The 20,170-nt window shown below is 40.3% G+C and overlaps 1 protein-coding gene across 1 annotated transcript in view; it reads left to right on the top strand.

The window, feature by feature from the left end:
• Positions 1 to 20,170, top strand: part of DMC1 (DNA meiotic recombinase 1) — a 165,715-nt gene that overhangs the window by 27,236 nt on the left and 118,309 nt on the right. The window contains exon 4 of the mRNA XM_053689434.1: positions 9,754 to 9,806. Coding sequence (XP_053545409.1) covers positions 9,754 to 9,806 — 53 coding nt within the window. The remainder of the gene's footprint in view (positions 1 to 9,753; positions 9,807 to 20,170) is intronic.

Below are 20,170 nucleotides of genomic sequence, written 5' to 3'. Positions count from 1 at the left end.
ATATATATATATATATATATATATATATACACACATATATATACACATATATATACACAGTATATATATATGTGTGTATATATATATGTATATATATATAAAATGTGTGTGTGTGTATATATATATATTTATATATATATATATATATATATATATATATATGTGTGTGTGTATATATATATATATATATATATATATATATATATATATGTGTGTGTGTATATATATATATATATATATGTGTGTGTGTGTGTGTATACAGGCAGTGCAGAATTATTAGGCAAATGAGTATTTTGACCACATCATCCTCTTTATGCATGTTGTCTTACTCCAAGCTGTATAGGCTCGAAAGCCTACTACCAATTAAGCATATTAGGTGATGTGCATCTCTGTAATGAGAAGGGGTGTGGTCTAATGACATCAACACCCTATATCAGGTGTGCATAATTATTAGGCAACTTCCTTTCCTTTGGCAAAATGGGTCAAAAGAAGGACTTGACAGGCTCAGAAAAGTCAAAAATAGTGAGATATCTTGCAGAGGGATGCAGCACTCTTAAAATTGCAAAGCTTCTGAAGCGTGATCATCGAACAATCAAGCGTTTCATTCAAAATAGTCAACAGGGTCGCAAGAAGCGTGTGGAAAAACTAAGGTGGAAAATAACTGCCCATGAACTGAGAAAAGTCAAGCGTGCAGCTGCCAAGATGCCACTTGCCACCAGTTTGGCCATATTTCAGAGCTGCAACATCACTGGAGTGCCCAAAAGCACAAGGTGTGCAATACTCAGAGACATGGCCAAGGTAAGAAAGGCTGAAAGACGACCACCACTGAACAAGACACACAAGCTGAAACGTCAAGACTGGGCCAAGAAATATCTCAAGACTGATTTTTCTAAGGTTTTATGGACTGATGAAATGAGAGTGAGTCTTGATGGGCCAGATGGATGGGCCCGTGGCTGGATTGGTAAAGGGCAGAGAGCTCCAGTCCGACTCAGACGCCAGCAAGGTGGAGGTGGAGTACTGGTTTGGGCTGGTATCATCAAAGATGAGCTTGTGGGGCCTTTTCGGGTTGAGGATGGAGTCAAGCTCAACTCCCAGTCCTACTGCCAGTTTCTGGAAGACACCTTCTTCAAGCAGTGGTACAGGAAGAAGTCTCCATCCTTCAAGAAAAACATGATTTTCATGCAGGACAATGCTCCATCACACGCGTTCAAGTACTCCACAGCGTGGCTGGCAAGAAAGGGTATAAAAGAAGAAAATCTAATGACATGGCCTCCTTGTTCACCTGATCTGAACCCCATTGAGAACCTGTGGTCCATCATCAAATGTGAGATTTACAAGGAGGGAAAACAGTACACCTCTCTGAACAGTGTCTGGGAGGCTGTGGTTGCTGCTGCACGCAATGTTGATGGTGAACAGATCAAAACACTGACAGAATCCATGGATGGCAGGCTTTTGAGTGTCCTTGCAAAGAAAGGTGGCTATATTGGTCACTGATTTGTTTTTGTTTTGTTTTTGAATGTCAGAAATGTATATTTGTGAATGTTGAGATGTTATATTGGTTTCACTGGTAAAAATAAATAATTGAAATGGGTATATATTTGTTTTTTGTTAAGTTGCCTAATAATTATGCACAGTAATAGTCACCTGCACACACAGATATCCCCCTAAAATAGCTATAACTAAAAACAAACTAAAAACTACTTCCAAAACTATTCAGCTTTGATATTAATGAGTTTTTTGGGTTCATTGAGAACATGGTTGTTGTTCAATAATAAAATTAATCCTCAAAAATACAACTTGCCTAATAATTCTGCACTCCCTGTATATATATATATATATATATATATATATATATATGTATATATATATATATACACATACACACACTGTATATTATTTGTATGTATTTATTTAACCTTGTCTCCTAGTCCTTCATGGTTTGCAAAGCTCTTACTCCCGAATTTAAGAAGTTAATGTGAGCAATGCACCATTTTATTACATTTAACCTTCTAATTATGTAATGTTAGACCTAAATCAAAGAAAAAAAAAATAGACATTTTAAAAACATAAAACAATTTTATTTTTTTCTGCAGCTAATTTGCAATGCAATATATTATAAAACTTTTAAAACTGCTTTACTCTCCAGTTAATCAACACATTGCAATATAGTTGGTGCTTTAGTGTACCTGCCTAATTTAAAATCGAATTTCATTTCAAAATTACTTGCAGAAAAATATTCATTATAAAAATCTCATTGCAGAAAGTGAAAAAAAGTTCTGCCTCTGGGCTGATAAGGTGGTTTTGCGTACCAAGCCTGGGTTCCTACCTAAGGTTGTTACTAACAGGAATATCAATCAGGAAATTGTTGTTCCTTCTCTGTGTCCTAATCCTTCTTCTAAGAAGGAATGTCTGTTGCACAACTTGGACGTGGTTCGTGCTTTGAAATTTTATTTGCAGGCAACCAAAGATTTTCGTCAAACATCTTCTTTGTTTGTTGTCTATTCTGGAAAGCGTAGGGGTCAAAAGGCTACGGTTACTTCTCTTTCCTTTTGGCTGAAAACCATCATCCGTTTGGCTTATGAGACTGCTGGACAGCAGCCTCCTGAAAGGATTACAGCTCATTCTACTAGAGCGGTAGCTTCCACATGGGCTTTTAAAAATGATGCTTCTGTTGAACAGATTTGTAAGGCTGCGACTTGGTCTTAGCTCCATACCTTTTCAAAATTTTACAAATTTGATACTTTTGCTTCTTTGGAGGCTATTTTTGGGAGAAAGGTTCTGCAAGCAGTGGTGCCTTCCGTTTAGGTTCCTGTCTTGTCCCTCCCTTCATCCGTGTCCTAAAGCTTTGGTATTGGTATCCCACAAGTAAGGATGAAACCGTGGACTCGGTATATCATGCAAAAGAAAACAAAATTTATACTTACCTGATAAATTTCTTTCTTTTGCGATGTACCGTTTCCACGGCCCTCCCTGTCTATTCAAGACAGATGGTATTTTTTATTAAAAACTTCAGTCACTTCTGCACCATATAGTTTCTCCTTTTTCTTCCTTGGCCTTCGGTCGAATGACTGGGGGGCGGAGTTAAGGGGGGAGCTATATAGACAGCTCTGCTCTGGGTTCTCTCTTTGCCACTTCCTGTTAGGAAGGATAATATCCCACAAGTAAGGATGAAACCGTGGACTCGGTACATCGCAAAAGAAAGAAATTTATCAGGTAAGCATAAATTTTGTTTTTATCCAAGTTGCCAGTGTTACAGGGCAGAAGCCACCTTGGTTCCTGCGACTTCTGATGCTTTGATGGCTATTTCCGATGTACCCTCACAGGGATCTGATTTGGGGGGTAGGGAACTTCTATCTGAGGGGGAACTTTCTGACTCGGAAGTGTGTTACCTCAGACAGACTCGGACGTCATGTCCTTCAGATTTAAGCTTGAACACCTCCGTCTGTTAACTCCGGGAGGTTTTAGTGACTCTGGATGACTGTGACTCTATTACGGTACCACCAGAGAAATTGTGTAAGATGGACAAATACTTAGAGGTTCCTGCTTACTCTGATGTTTTTCAGGTTCCTAAGAGAATCTCGGAAATTATTACGCGGAAATGGGAAAGACCGGGTATCCCGTTCTCACCTTCCACTAATTTTAAGAAAATGTATCCCATAGCTCACACTGTTCGGGATTCTTGGCAAGCAGTCCCTAAGGTGGAGGGAGCTATATCTACCCTGGCTAAGCGTACAACTATTCCTATTGAGGACAGTTGTGCTTTCAAAGTTCCTATGGATAAAAAGTTGGAGGGTCTTCTGAAAAAGTTATTTATTCATCAGGGTTTTCTTTTTCAACCGATGGCCTGTATTGTGCCAGTTACAACTGCTGCGGCCTTTTGGTTTGACGCCTTAGAGGAGTCGCTTAAGATTGAGACTCCTTTAGAGGAAATCTTAGATAGAATTAAGGCTCTTAAGCTGGCTAATTATTTTATTATGGATGCCGCCTTTCAGATTGCCAAATTGGCGGCTAAGAATGCGGGATTTGCCATTTTAGCACGTAGAGCGTTATGGTTAAAATCTTGGTCGGCCGATGTGTCCTCTAAATCAAAGCTTTTGGCTATTCCTTTCAAAGGAAAGACCCTATTTGGGCCTGACTTGAAAGAAATCATTTCTGACATTACGGGAGGTAAGGGTCATCTCCTACCTCAGGATAAAGCAGCTAAACTGAGGGGTAAGCAGAATAATTTTCATTCCTTTCGGAATTTCAAAGGAGTCCCGTCTTCTTCTTCTGCTAAACAGCAAGGGAATTTTGCACAAGCCAAGTCCGTCTGGATACCCAACCAGGCTTGGAACAAAGGTAAACAACCCAAGAAGCCCGCTACTGCTTCCAAATCAGCATGAAGGGGCGGCCCCCAATCCGGGACTGGATCTAATAGGGGGCAGACTTACTCTCTTTACCCAGGCTTGGATAAGAGATGTTCAGGACCCCTGGACACTGGAAATTGTGTCCCAAGGGTATCAACTGGAATTCAAAAATTCTCTCCCAAGGGGGAGGTTGCTTCTTTCACGATTGTCTGTAGACCAGATAAAAAGAGAGGCGTTCTTACGTTGTGTAAAAGACCTCTCTACTATGGGAGTAATTCGTCCCGTTCCAATACAGGAACAGGGACAGGGGTTTTACTCAAATCTTTTCGTGGTACCCAAAAAAAGAGGGAACGTTTCATCCCATTTTAGATCTCAAAAGTCTAAACAAGTTTCTCAGAGTCCCATCCTTCAAGATGGAGACTATTTGGACAATTCTGCCATTGATCCAGGAGGGTCAAAATATGACTACCGTGGACTTGAAGGATGCATATCTTCATATTCATATCCACAAAGTTCATCACCAGTTCCTAAGGTTTGCCTTCCTGGACAAACATTTTCAGTTTGTGGCTCTTCCCTTCGGGTTGGCCACAGCACCCAAGATCTTCACGAAGGTTCTAGGGTCTCTTCTGGCAGTTCTCAGGCCACGGGGCATTGCAGTGGCGCCTTATCTGGACGATATTCTGATTCAGGCGTCGTCTTACCAACTGACAAAATCTCATACAGACATGGTTCTGTCCTTTCTGAGGACTCACGGGTGGAGAGTGAATCTAGAAAAGAGTTCACTAATTCCACAGACAAGGGTTCCTTTCTTGGGAACTCTAATAGATTCTTTATCCATGAAAATTTTCTTGACGGAAGTTAGAAAGTTAAAGATTCTGAATACATGCCAAGTCCAATCCTCGACCATCAGTGGCTCAGTGCATGGAGGTGATTGGATTGATGGTGGCGGCAATGGACATCATTCCGTTTGCTCGCTTTCATCTCAGACCACTACAACTGTGCATGCTCAGGCAGTGGAATGGAGATTATGCAAATGTGTCTCCTCAGATAGATCTGGATCAGGAGACAAGAGACTCTCTTCTTTGGTGGTTGTCACCGGATCATCTGTCCCAAGGGACGTGCTTCCGCAGACCCTCTTGGGTGATAGTGACAATGGAAGCCAGTCTACTAGGCTGGGGTGCAGTCTGGAATTCCCTGAAGGCTCAGGGGGTGTGGACTTGGTCGGAGTCTCTACTTCCAATCAATATTCTGGAATTGAGAGCAATATTCAATGCGCTTCAGGCTTGGCCTCAGCTGGCTTCGGCCAAATTCATCCGATTTCAGTCGGACAACATCACGACTGTGGCTTACATCAATCATCAGGGAGGAACAAGGAGTTCCTTAGCGATGACAGAAGTATCCAAGATAATCCGGTGGGCGGAAGCTCACTCTTGTTATCTGTCAGCAATCTACATCCCAGGAGTGGACAACTGGGAAGCGGACTTTTTGAGCAGACAGACCTTTCATCCGGGGGGAATGGGAACTCCATCCGGAGGTCTTTGCCACTCTGATCCATAAATGGGGCAGACCGGAGTTGGATCTTATGGCATCTCGTCAGAATGCCAAGCTCCCGAGATACTGATCCAGGTCCAGGGACCCTCAGGCCGAACTGATAGATGCCTTGGCAGTGCCTTGGTCGTTCAACCTGGCTTATGTGTTTCCACCGTTTGCCCTCCTTCCCCGGGTGATTGCTCGGATCAAACAGGAGAGGGCTTCAGTGATTCTCATCGCTCCTGCGTGGCCTCGCAGGATTTGGTATGCCGATCTGGTGGACATATCCTCTCTGCCACAGTGGAAGCTTCCATTGAGGCAGGACCTTCTCATTCAGGGACCTTTCCATCATCCGAATATGGTTTCTCTGCAGCTGACTGCTTGGAGATTGAACGCTTGATTTTATCTAAGCGGGGGTTCTCTGATTTGGTCATTGATACTTTGATTTAGGCACGTAAGCCTGTCACTAGAAAGATCTACCATAAGATATGGCATAAATATCTTTATTGGTGCGAATCCAAGGGCTACTCATGGAGTAGAGTTAGGATTCACAGGATTTTATCTTTTCTCCAAGAAGGATTGTAGAAAGGGTTGTCAGCAAGTTCCATAAAGGGACAGATTTCTGCTTTGTCAATTTTTCTACACAAGCGTCTGGCAGATATTCCAGACGTTCAGTCTTTTTGTCAGGCTCTGACTAGAATCAAGCCTGTGTTTAGACCAATTGCTCCACCCTGGAGTTTGAATTTAGTTCTTAATGTTCTTCAAGGGGTTCCGTTTGAACCCATGCTTTCCATAGATATTAAGTTGTTATCTTGGAAGGTTTTATTTTTGGTTGCTATTTCTTCTGCTTGCAGAGTTTCTGAGCTTTCAGCTTTACAATGTGACTCTCCTTATCTTATTTTCCATTCTGATAAGGTGGTTTTACGTACCAAACCTGGCTTCCTTCCTAAGGTTGTTTCTAATAAGAATATTAATCAGGAAATTGTTGTTCCTTCATTGTGTCCTAATCCTTCTTCTAAGAAGGAGCGTCTGTTGCATAACTTGGACGTGGTCCGTGCCCTGAAGTTTTACTTGCAGGCGACTAAAGAATTTCGTCAATCATCTTCATTATTTTTATTTTTTTCTGGAAAACGTAGGGGCCAGAAAGCTACGGCTACCTCTCTTTATTTTTGGCTGAAGAGTATCATCCACCTGGCATATGAGACTGCTGGACAGCAGCCTCCTGAAAGAATTACGGCTCATTCCACTAGGGCTGTGGCTTCTTCATGGGCATTTAAAAACGATGCTTCCGTTGAACAGATTTGCAAGGCTGCAACTTGGTCGTCTCTTCACACTTTCCAAATTTTCCAAATTTTATACTTTTGCCTCGTCTGAGGCTGTTTTTGGGAGAAAGGTTCTTCAAGCAGTGGTGCCTTCCGTTTAGGTTCCTGTCTTTTCCCTCCCTTTCATCTGTGTCCTAGAGCTTTGGTATTGTATCCCATAAGTAAGGATGAAATCCGTGGACTCGTCATAACTTGTAAAAGAAAAGGAAATTAATGCTTACCTGATAAATTTATTTATTTTACGATATGACGAGTCCATGGCCCACCCTGTCATTTCTAAGACAGGTATTTATATATTTTTGTTAAACTTCAGTCACCTCTGCACCTTTGGCTTTTCCTTTCTCTTCCTAACTTCGGTTGAATGACTGGAGTGGGAGGGAGGGGAGGAGCTATATATACAGCTCTGCTGTGGTGCTCTTTGCCTCCTCCTGCTGACCAGGAGGTGTAATCCCATAAGTAAGGATGAAATCCGTGGACTCGTCATATCGTAAAAGAAATAAATTTATCAGGTAAGCATAATTTTCCTTTATTTTATTATTTGTAATTTAGTGGGGGGGGGTTTGTACTTTAGTTTATTTAATTTAATTGTAATTAATTGTAGTTAATTTAGTTAATTTATTTAATGATAGTGTAGTGTTAGGTGTAATTGTAACATAGGTTAGGTTTTATTTTACAGGTATATTTGTACTTATTTTAGCTAGGTAGATATTAAATAGATAGGATACGCAATTTACGTAAGTGGATTTGCGGTATGCTCGAGTCGCGGAAAAAAAGTGAGCGGTACACCTGTACCTGCCAGACTCGTAATACCAGCAGGCGTTAAAAAGCAGTGTTGGGACCTCTCAACGCTGCTTTTTAAGGCTAACGCAAAACTCGTAATCTAGCCGTTAGAGTTTCAAAGGGAATTTCCTCAGTCTCTAGTCTCATGAATTTATATAGCATTAGACTTATATCACACTAGTTCACTATTTTCATCATTATTATTATTATTCACATCATATATTTATTCACACTACATATCATTCACTATTCATCACCATTTTCACTACACACATTAGGGTATTCAATTATTACAGTTAGTATTTATATAGCTATGGTTTGTTATATTTCACATTTTTATCTGTTTATCATTATTTTATATATATATTCACATCGATCAAATTATATCCACATTACGTATTTATTTAGTATATGATGATTATATCAAGTTTTTTAAATTTATGCTAATATATTAGCAATCAAGTTGTGTCCACGTATCAAGGGCTGTTTTTAGTTACAGAGGCTTCTTTTCACTATGCACTTATATAGTACATATTTGGATGCATTTATATATATATTTATTTTTATAGGTCTAATGTATATTGTAACTGTTGCATGTATGGGAGTATAACCTACTGACGTCACTAATAGTTATTAATTTATAGTGATTTGTTATCATATTATACATCACGTCATTATTGTTTGTCTTATATTATTTTATATTGTTTAAATAATTTTGTTATTATTCATGTATTGTGAAATTGTTATAGTTCATGTTTGGTTATATGTCACAAATAATTTTATTCTGTAACAAGTTATCACCAATATTTTTATGATAATGGTTTCTGTGTATTACTCACACCCTCGATAGATAAATATGACCCGCTGTTGGTCAAATAGGATATGAGCTCACGTAACATTTGTGGGTGTGTGATATTCAGAGCCTCTGATTGGCCAGCTGAGGCTTTTAAATAGAGCAAGGTATTAGTAGACAATATGTAGGCTAGAAATGCGTTGCTAGGCAACATTTTTTAAACCTGTTTTAATAAAAGTTTTAATATAGCTGTACCTTGCTCTTGGATTATTCGCATCACACTCCTTTGGAGTTCGTATTGTGGGGATATCTGTTAGCGTCTCTCCACCTAACCCTCCTAGTAGCACACTTTGACACCGGAAGCCATGATTCCACCAGGAGACGAGCCCCTCTCGCAGCTCATTTGCCGCTGGGGAGTCAGCCGAACGGTTCTGAAGTTTCGGCTTGTCTATTATTGCACTAAATGTGCATGTACACTTGTGAGTACCTGATCATTATTATATGATATCGCTTTGCATACCTAGAAGTTGCTGCACCAAGGGCGCCTCTTTTTGTGTCTTTTAGGACTCAACGACATCACCATATCTTGCCCATGTCACCATATCTTGCACATGTCACCATATCTTGCACATGTCATCATATCTTGCTCATGTCATCATATCTTGCCCATGTCATCATATCTTGCTCATGTCGCCATATCTTGTCTCTTGCCCACGTCACCATATCTTGCCCATGTCACCATATCTTGCCCATGTCACCATATCTTGCTCAAGTCACCATATCTTGCCCATGTCACCATATCTTACCCACATCACCATATCTTGCCCATGTCACCATATTTTGCTCATGTCACCATATCTTGCCCATATCCCTACGTCTTTCTACTGCACCTATAATTGCTTCCTCATGTATGATACGCTTGTGGGCTTCATATTCCCTTGTCTGTTCTGTAACTCACCCTAAACCTTCTGTGTTTTTCTAGCAAGTTATTAGGTGGAGGTATAGAAAGCATGGCGATAACGGAGACATTCGGAGGTAAAGATGTTTTATAAAAGATAACAGCTCTGGCTCGGCCGGTTTAACCTTGTTCTAGTGTAGAGGTTTAGTTGTGTATAAAGCGGTCACATGTTGTTTAAATCAGGGAAGGCCAACTGACTGCCCATGAGTCATATGTTGTTTAGATCAGGGAAGGGTCAACTGACTGCCCATGAGTCACATGTTGTTTAAATCAGGGAAGGCCAACTGACTGCCCATGAGTCACATGTTATTTAGATCAGGGAAGGTCAACTGACTGCCTATGAGTCACATGCAGACCACTGCACTAGTTCTTGTGGCCTCAGCAAAAGCAGTGAGGGCTTTAGAGACATCTGGGCAAACAAGGTGACCGCAACTGGAAACAGCCATCTAGGGGGAGACAGCAGGTTTCCTGCAACATTACCTACATCTGACCCTGGGCGACAGGATATTATTAGGAAATATATTATTTATGTGTTTAATAGTCATACATTTATATGCGACCCTTAAAGCTTCTAAAATCTACATGTATTGGAAAGTTACCTATCACTGGCTTAGACAGATGCATTCAGTGGTTATATTAGTTGTATTGATGCCAGTACAAAGTATCATTAATTATACAGTTTGCTAATCAGCCAATCACATGGCAGCAAGTCAATGCATTCAGGCATCTAGACATGGTGAAGATGACTTTCTGAAGTTCAAACCGAGTATCAGAATGGGGAAGAAAGAGGATTTAAGGGACTTTGAACTTGGCATGGTTGTTGGTGCCAGACAGGCTGGTCTGAGTAGTTCACAAACTGCTGTTCTACTGGGATTTTCACGCACAACCATCTCTAGGGTTTATAGAGAACGGTCTGAAAAAGAGAAAATATTCAGTGAGTGGCAATTGTGTGGACGAAAATGCCTTGTTAGTGTCAGAGGAGAATGGGTAGACTGGTTCGAGAGGATAGAAAGGCAACAGTAATTCAAATAACCACTCATTACAACCAAGGTATGCAGAATACCATCTCTGAATGCACAACACATCGAACCTAGAAGGAGATGGGCTACAGCAGCAGAAGACCACACAGGGTTCTACTCCTGTCAGCTAAGAACAGGAAACTGAGGCTACAATTCGCACAGGCTCACCAAACTTGGACAATAGAAGTTCGGAAAAATGTTGCCTGGTCTGATGAGTCTCAAATTCAGCTGCGACATTCAGATGGTAGGTTCAGAATTTGGTGTAAACAACATGAAAGCATAGATCCATCCTGCCTTGTATCAAAGGTTCAAGCTGGTGGTGGTAGTGTAATGGTGTGGGGGATATTTTCTTGGCACACTTTGGGCCCCTTAGTACCAATTGAGCATTGTTTAAATGCCACGGCCTACCTGAGTATTGTTGCTGACCATGTCCATCCCTTTATGACTACAGTGTACCCATCTTCTGATGGCTACTTCCAGTAGGATAATGCACCAAGCTCAAATCACCTCAAACTGGTTTCCTGAACATGACAATGAGTTCACTGTACTTGAGTTCACTGTACTCCAGTAGTCTCCACAGTCACCAGATCTCAATCCAATAGAGCACCTTTGGGATGTGGTGGAACAGGAGATTTGCATCATGTATGTGCAGCTGACAAATCTGCAGTAACTGCATGATGCTATCATGTCAATATGGGCTAAAATCTCTGAGGAATGTTTGCAACACCTTGTTGAATCTATGCCACAAAGAATTAAGGCAGTTCTGAAGGCAAAAGGGGGTACAACCCGGTACTAGCAAGGTGTACCTAATAAAGTGGCTGGTGAGTGTAAATGTTTTATAAGCATTTAAATTTTCATTTTCTTAGTAAAGCTCTGCAAACAATACTATTTTACAGCAACCCAGGGATACACCCCTTGAAGGACTTTGCTTGTATGTACTCTTCAAAAGCTAACGGTTTGAACTGTTCTCCAATCAGTGCTCTAGCCACAAAAAGAAATTGGGGGATATTTTTCAAAGCGTCAACTATGTTGCATTTGCGGGCGTCAATAAGGTCGCCAAACATCGTGGATGCAAATCTGAATACAATCTCCTTATTTATCAAAAAAGCCGTCAAAAACAGACGCGTCAAGTACAGTGTGAAGAGCATCGGACTGTTGTTAACTAGCAGTCATCGATCTCGCGTCTATTGGGGTTTTTCCTAACTTTATTTATATAATTTCATTACTGTCCACGAACAAGACATTTCTCTTGAGCACATTATTGTATATAGTGTAAACGTATTCTTTTTCTGAGCCGTACTCATTGCGAATATAGCAAGTAGTGACATATTTAGGGCAAAGTGGAGAGGGAATTATTAGAATTCTCTCTAAGATTGGACATACATATTTTATGATGTATATATACACATATATATATATATATATATATATATACTGTATATATATATATATATATATATATATATATACAGAGAGAGAGAGAATAATTGGATTACACATGTATTAATTTCTAAATCTGTAGTGCATTGCTGCTCCTAGTAGTGCAATCGAATTAATACAATTTTTGTTTATGTGTGAAATGTTAAGTTATTTAAAGGGACAGTGAAGTAACAAACGTATATTTCAAGATTTTATAGAAAATCAAATTTTATTAAAAATTAAAATTTACTTTTATCACTAATTGTGATTTTATCTTTTTCTATTCTTAGCTGAAAGCTAAGCCTAAGAGGTTCACATGCTAATTTCTTATCATTGAAGACTGCCTCTATTCTGAAATTATTTAGACCACTAGAGGTCATTAGTTAATGTGTTTCATATAGATAACATTGAGCTCATGCACATTAAGTTACCCTGAAGTTAACATTGATTGGCTAAAATGCAAGTCTGTCTAAAGAACTGAAATAAGGGGGGCAGTTTGCAAAAGCCTAGCTAGAAGGTAAACACAGAGTTAAAAATGGTATTGCTATAACTTTAAAAATAAAAACAGAGTCAAGTGTACACCAAAAAAAATTTTATTTGAAGATATTTTAATAAACATCTGTTTTTCCAAAAACTTTACATTGAACAGTTGCAAGATCGACAAAATTACAACTTTCAATCAATGGCAAGACGGTGATATACAATATCATTTTGTAGATTTAAATGACAATTCTTGCTAAAACATAATTCAAAATATAGCATCTTTTGGATTAAAAAGTATATTGTAAAGTAAATATGAATAAATAAAAAATACTGTATGTTGCACTGTCAACATTATTGCCCCAAAACCGCCTGAATATAGTCTGCTCGAGCTTGGACTCCGCCAGCATCATTCTCCTGTAATGGAGGTAGATGTTCACCATACTCGTGGACATCCAAGCTCTCCAGATCTATATCAGAGATTGTTAGGGCAATGTTGTGCAACATACAGCAAATAAAAAAATTAAGGAGACTTTGGAGGGGGCGTACTGAAGAACCCCACCGGAGATGTCCAAGCAGCGGAAATGGCTCTTCAATACGCCAAAGGTGCGCTCAATCACCGATCTGGTGGCGATGTGTGCCTCATTGTAGCGCACCTCTTCCACTCCATTGGGGTTGTGGACGGGTGTGAACAGCCACAGAAGACACGAATATCCAGAATCACCTGTGTAAAAGAAATAGAGCATTGATATTAGCAATCAGAATGAATAAAATATATAATATACATATGTTTGAGTATATAAGATATATTTACCTATCAGGATTCCCTCTGGCATTTGTCACTCCTGGAAGCGATGGTAGATGGCAGAATTCCGGAGGATGAAGGAATCGTGGTTGCAGCCAGGGAGTCCAGAGCGTACGCTCATGATCCTCAACCTGGCGTCGCAGATGACCTGGATATTCAGCGAGTGGTTGTGCTTCCTGTCCCGGTATGGCTCCTCTCTACCCCTGGGAGGCTGCACCAATACATGTGTGCAATCTATGGCCCCCAATACTCTTGGCAATCCAGCCAGATAATAGAACTGGAGCTTGACAGCATGCCACTCCTCAGGTGTATTGGGTAAGTGGATATGATGGACTAGGCATTGGTGCAAGGCATTCAGGACAACCTTCAGATGACATGAGAAGGTTGGCTGGCTCATACCTATGCCTAGACCTGCCAGAGCCTGGAATGATCCAGTTGCCAAAAATAGAGGACCGATAGTAATTTCCCCATCCCAGGGATTGCCCTAGTCCTTTCAGTGAGTGACTGAAGAGAATCCATCATTTCGACATAGAGCCTCTCAATAGAGGCCCTATTTAGTCGAAATCTACGGATCACCTCTCGGTCACTGAGACCAACCCTAGGCAGGAACACCCTCGGCACCCGCTCCGGTCTTTGTTGTCGCACAACCGCAGCCATCAACACCCGTCTTTCCCTGCGTTTCCTTAAGAACAGTACAAACTGTAAGTCATTTAGTATGTCCATTATCAAATTATAATCACATGAAGTGATTGATAGCCCTTTTTATAATGCCAAGTTCTACAGCTGTGAATGATTTCAGCAATTGAATAAAAGATGTGCAACACATTACATTACATAACAAGTGACTTTGTTACGTATTATTGCGTCATTTGACGAGCAAATCAATTGAATAATTTATGCACCACGATTGACAGAATTTCTGTATTATTGTGTCATGTGACGAGCAGAATGTTGTGCATAAATTAATATGTATAGAATTAGATCATCCAGGTGAGTTCACCAGCTGTAATAAATGCAGGTGTATTGTTTGTGCAATTAACTAAATTACTTATGCACAACACATGAGTATTTAGCTCTGGTTGGAATCATGTCTGATTTTCTGTGTTTGGATGGCAGCGTTGTGGAGGCTTAAAAGGTCAGTGATTACTGTGTTTTTAATGTGGTGTATTAACATTGCCAAACCTAACTTAGAAAGAGAATGCAATGTAGAACATTATGAAAAGCAATCATTTGTGCAACCGTTGAAAAAGTCTTGCTATCCTTTGTGGGATTGATAATGCCATTTTAAAGTCATTTCAATGTATTTAGCATGCACAAAGGAAAACAGTGTCATGCAAAATACATAGAAATTACTTTAAAATGGCATTCTATTTCCAACAAAGGATAGCAAGAGAATGAAAACCGTGCTAATATGTTATTTTTCAAAAAATATAATTACTGACCTTTTAAGCCTCCACGATGCTGCCATCCAAACACAAAAAAACAGAGTTCAGATTTTTTTCCATACCTAAATACTCATGTGTTGTGCATAAGTAATTTATTGATTTGCACAAAAAATATACCTGCATTTATTACACCTGCATTTATTACACCTGCATTTATTACAGCTGGTGAACTTGCACAGAATCAAATGCCATTTTAAAATAATTTCAATGTTTTTTGCATGCCACTGATTTCGTTCTCTTGCTATCCTTTGTGTGAAGTTGAATGCATAGTGAATTGAAGAATAATGTAGATTATCACCATTGCAAAACACGACAGAAAGGGAATGCTATTTAATAACTTTGTGTTGTTAACATTTGTCTTTGCGTATAGAAAACATTAAACATAGATTTAAAAAAAGATAAAAAATGAAGTTAGCTATATGTTTTGTATTACATTTTTTTTTTTCAACAAGCTTTATTGATATAGTTAAAGGTTTTACAATTGCCATGGATTGTATCCGGCGTAATACAGTAATGACAATAAAAAGAGAAATGAAAAAGAAACATGAGGCAGGATCAAAACTATCTGTTGTTCACAGTTCTGTGGATCATGGCATTGCATACTCCAACAAAAAATATTGCAGTAGAACAAGGCAGCTTGTAAAGTTTTTCTTTTTTCCAAAACATGTGGATGAAACTTCCACCAAACATATAAACTTTGCTACGCAACAGATATCCAAGCTAAAAAGTCTTACAAATATAAACACACTTAGGTGAAGATTGCCATCAGTCAAATAATGAGTAAGTAACAGGATTAAGGTTCCAAGGAACAAAACGAGGCGCAGGCCCAAGGCAAAGCCCCAGCTGGGTCATACTTTTTTTCACAATCTATGGAGAGCTTTTAGGCCAATAGGGGTGTCTCAGTGCTGGGGTTAGTTAGTTGAGGTGGTGTCCTAGCGTGTGTGTAAGTGTATGTTTCCCAGAAAAAAGACATGGCACAATAAAAGTCCATCCTATTTGTTTTCTGATAGTGGAACCTTTCAAGGGACAGGAGGAGTGTGACATTTTGTGCCCAATCTCTCTGAGTTGGAATACTTCGCTGTTTCCAAAGTCTAGGGACCAATTGTTTTGCACCGCTTAGCATAATGTATAATAAGACCTGTCTGTATTTGCATTTGATCTTAGGCGGTTTATTAAATAATAGCGTTAAAGGGTCAAAGCGGATGTCTATGGAGAGAGCCTTTTGAATTTCTCTGTGGATGTCCTGCCAGAAGGGTTGAAGTATGGGTCAATCCCACCATATGTGAAGAAGTGTTCCTACTTGTTTACAGTCCCTCCAGCGCAGTGGGTCAGAATGAGGATAAATCTTGGCAAGCCTACTGGGGTAAAGATACCATCTTTCTAGGAGTTTTAAATTCGTTTCTGTGATGCCCATTGAAGAGGGAGCCTTTACCATTTGTTGGAATATAATGTCCCAAGTTTCAGAAGGGATCTCAAACCCCAATTCAGCTTCCCATGCTTTAGTGTATGGCGGTAGGCTTTTAGAATGTAAGGCAATGAGGATTTTATATATCTTGGAAAGGGTGCCCTTCGCTAGTTGTGGGGAGTGACAAAGTGCTTCGAATGGGCTTAAGCCTCTAATCAAGTTGGGTTTATCTTTGTGGCAAGAGAGAAAGTGGGATAATTGTAAATATTCAAACCATCAGTCGAAAAAAAGACGATATTTTTGTCCGCTAGGGCGGTTTTCTGTATAATGGTACCTTTTTCTAAGACTGATTGGCAAGGTAGGCCTGCTGCTAGCGTGTACAGTTCGTCTGACCGTTTCTGAAGTAGTGGGGGAAAGTCTTTGTTGTGTAGTAGAGGGGTTAGTGGTGAGGGAATGGTAGATATGCCTTTCTGAGATCTCGTGAGGTGGTCCCATGTGGAGAGTGTATCGGACACTAACGAAGGGGTAAGTGGCGGTAAAGTTCTGTGTTGTCTGTATGTCCAACACATGGACCCTAGACTTCTAGAGCTAGTTAGGTCATGTTCAAGCTTAACCCATTCTTTGTCCACATTATTTTTACACCAGTCAACCACTCTAGTTAATTGCGCTGCCTGCAGGTATAGCAAAAGGTTGGGCACCCCAAGTCCCCCGTCATCTCTGTTCCTATAGAGAATGTTTTTAGCTATTCTAGGGCGTTTATGTGCCCATATAAAACCGTTTATGAAAGATTGTGCGGTGTGTATGTATTACGGGGGAGGTTGGATGGGTAAAGTCTGAAACATATATAAAAAGCGAGGCAAGATACTCATTTTAAAGGCTTGAATTCTACCAAGCCATGAGAGATGTTTATTACGCCAAGCCCCCATGTCTGATCTAATGGAATCCAGGAGGTGCTGGTGGTTTCAGCGGTATAGGGACTCTCTCGAGGTTGTTAAGTTTATCCCTAGATAATTTATGGAGATATGCTTTGATCGGAATTGGTATTGGTTGGTGATCTGCTGGGAAATCTGGTCGGTAATGCCAATGCCCAGGAACTCTGATTTCTGCATTATAATTCTAAAATTAGAGAGGGTACTATATGTTTCTATAACCGGCATCAGTGCCTCTAGGGATTGTAAGGGGGAGGTCAGTGAAAATAAGATATTGTCCGCGTAGAGTGTTAATTTGTAGTGTGTATCTGCAATATGTATTCCGCGAACCCTTTCTTCCTTCCTAACATTAGAGGCTAAAACCTCCATGGCCAAAATAAACAAAATGGGGGATAGAGGGCAGCCTTGTCTCATTCCATTTAGTATGGGGAATGCATCTGACAGAGAGTCATTTTACTTGATGCGGGCTTTCGGCATCTGGTATAGGGCGAATATTTTCTCAATGAGCCTTTCCCCTAGGCCAAATCGGGTTAGCGCAGACCTGAGGAACAACCAATCCAGCCTGTCGAAGGCCTTTTCTGCGTCGATGGCTAGAAAGATTGAAGGGATATTTTGTGACTGGGTGTATTCAATTAAATTTAGGATTTTAATGGTGTTATCTCGCGCTTCTCTACGGGGGACAAAGCCTACTTGATTTATGTGGATCAGGTGTGGGAGAACCTTGTTAAGTCTAGAGGCTATGAGTTTTGCGTAAAGCTTAATGTCTACGTTTAAAAGCGAGATAGGGCGATAGTTAGAGGGGCTGTCTGTAGGCTTGCCAGGTTTAGGGATCACCGAAATATGTGCTTCCAGCATAGGGGGAAGAAAAGGATGTTACTGGTCCACTAAGTTAAACAGGGTACATAACCATGGGAGCAAGCTGGGTGCGTACTTTTTATAAAAGGCGACAGAAAATCCGTCGGGACCTGGACTTTTGCCCGAGGGCAGATTTTTAAGGGTAGTTAAAAGTTTTGTCACTGAAAAAGGTTACTCCATTTCTGCCGCTTGCGCGTCGGTGAGTTGCGGTAAGGGGGTATCTAGAAGGTAGTTGTTTATAGCGTTTCTAGTGTCTATGGGGCGGTCAGGTTTAGGAAGGTCATAAAGTTTAGAATAGTACGCCTCAAATTGAGAAAGAATTTCAGGGGTGGTATTTAAATTCTGATTCGTGGGAGATTTAATTTCATGTATAAAGGTTTTAAGCTTTTTAAGTTTCAGGGAGCGTGCTAGAAGTTTTCCCGCCCTGTTACTTTCAAAGTAAAATTTCTGCTTGGTCTTTAAGGCCATTGTATTGGCTTCACTAATTTGTAGGTCGTGAACTGTTTTCCTCGCCTTCTCTAAATCAGCTAGTAACTGAGGGGAGGAGGAGTTTCGTTTATGGTCATATTCAAGCTTGGCTAATAGGTCAGTGGAAGTTTTATACAACTGACGTGCTTTCTGTCTAACATGTGCTTGGTGTTTTATGAATTCCCCTCTGATGAAACACTTGTGGGCCTCCCAAACAACAAAAGGGTCTGTTTCTGGTAGGGAATTAAATCTGAAATACTCCTGTAGGAGCTTCTCCAATTTGGAAACCAGGTCTGGGGAATTTAGTAATTTCTCATCCAATTTCCACTGAAAATTACCATGTGGTGCCGATGGCCAATTAAGTGTTGTTAATACTGCCGAATGGTCGGACCAAACGGTATGTGAGAGCCTAGAAGATAAGACATTAGTGAGACCTCTTTGGTTGGTAAAAAGGTAGTCAATTCTACTATAAGAACTATGAGGGGCAGAAAAGAAGGTATAATCCCTCTTCTCTGGGTGTTTAAATCTCCAGATGTCGAACAATGTTTGATCTAGCATGAGCTTCCAAAGTTGTTTAACTGTGTGCTTTGATGTTGTGGGCCTTGGATTCGGGGAATCCAAGTGTGGTTGAATGGGAAGATTGAAATCTCCACCTAGATATAATGCTCCTATTGTGTGGTCTAGAATCTGTGCAAAACATTTTCTAAAAAAAGGGAGTTGCCTAGTGTTGGGAGCGTAAAGATTAACCAGCGTCACCGGGGAGCAAATAGTAGGCCAGTCACACATAGGAACCTGCCCTCTGCGTCAGTATAAGTATGAATGGGGGTAAAAGATATCTGTCTGCTAATGAGGATGCTCACGCCATTTCGTTTTGTGGTCAAATGAGCTATGAAAACTTTGGATGAAGTAACCTCCAAAATAATTAGGCTCCTTATGCTTCAAAAAGTGTGTCTCTTGTAGGAAGAGAATATCACCACCCTTCCTACGTAAATCTCGCATTGCTAGCGAGCGCTTTTGTGTAGAATTCAATCCCCTGACATTCTGGCTCAGTAGGGTGAGGGTTTTAGTGGGGACGCTCATGGGGTTGTTGTGCTTGGTACCTATGGTAAGATGGCTGCAAGGGGTGATATGAATGCGGGGGTAGGTGCAAAATATTGTAAGTAGGCTGTATTAGGTGGGCCATTGGGCCCGCGTCTCTGTCACATAGCAAAAATAACATAAACATAAACAAACAATAGAACATACATTTTCTCATAGAATTTCTAGATACTAATGAAGACATTTAACTTTTAGTGTTTAAGGGGAGGGATTATAACCCACTCCATTATAAGTGTTATACTATTGAGTCTGACTAATGCTCAATTACATAGGTTCAATAATTCCTAAATTCCTAAACCAGGAACCATCTAACAAATAAAGACATATGGCAATTAAGGCAATACATTACCCAATATCAAAATGGAACATCAGGTAAAACCCCTGTCAGTCTGTTCAAGTCATAAGTGGAGCCAGAATAAGGGAAAAAACTGCTAAGTTGTGGCTCTAGAGGGCGGGCCCAAGAGTTTGGCTTGCGGTTTAGGCTGAGATCGTGGTGGTATTCGCTGCCAGTCTCCCGG

The sequence above is a fragment of the Bombina bombina genome, chromosome 7, assembly GCF_027579735.1.
Source record: "Bombina bombina isolate aBomBom1 chromosome 7, aBomBom1.pri, whole genome shotgun sequence".
NCBI classification, from domain to species: Eukaryota; Metazoa; Chordata; class Amphibia; order Anura; family Bombinatoridae; genus Bombina; species Bombina bombina.
The sequence above is the reverse complement of the archived record's forward strand: the minus strand, read 5'-3'. Positions and strand labels throughout refer to the sequence as shown.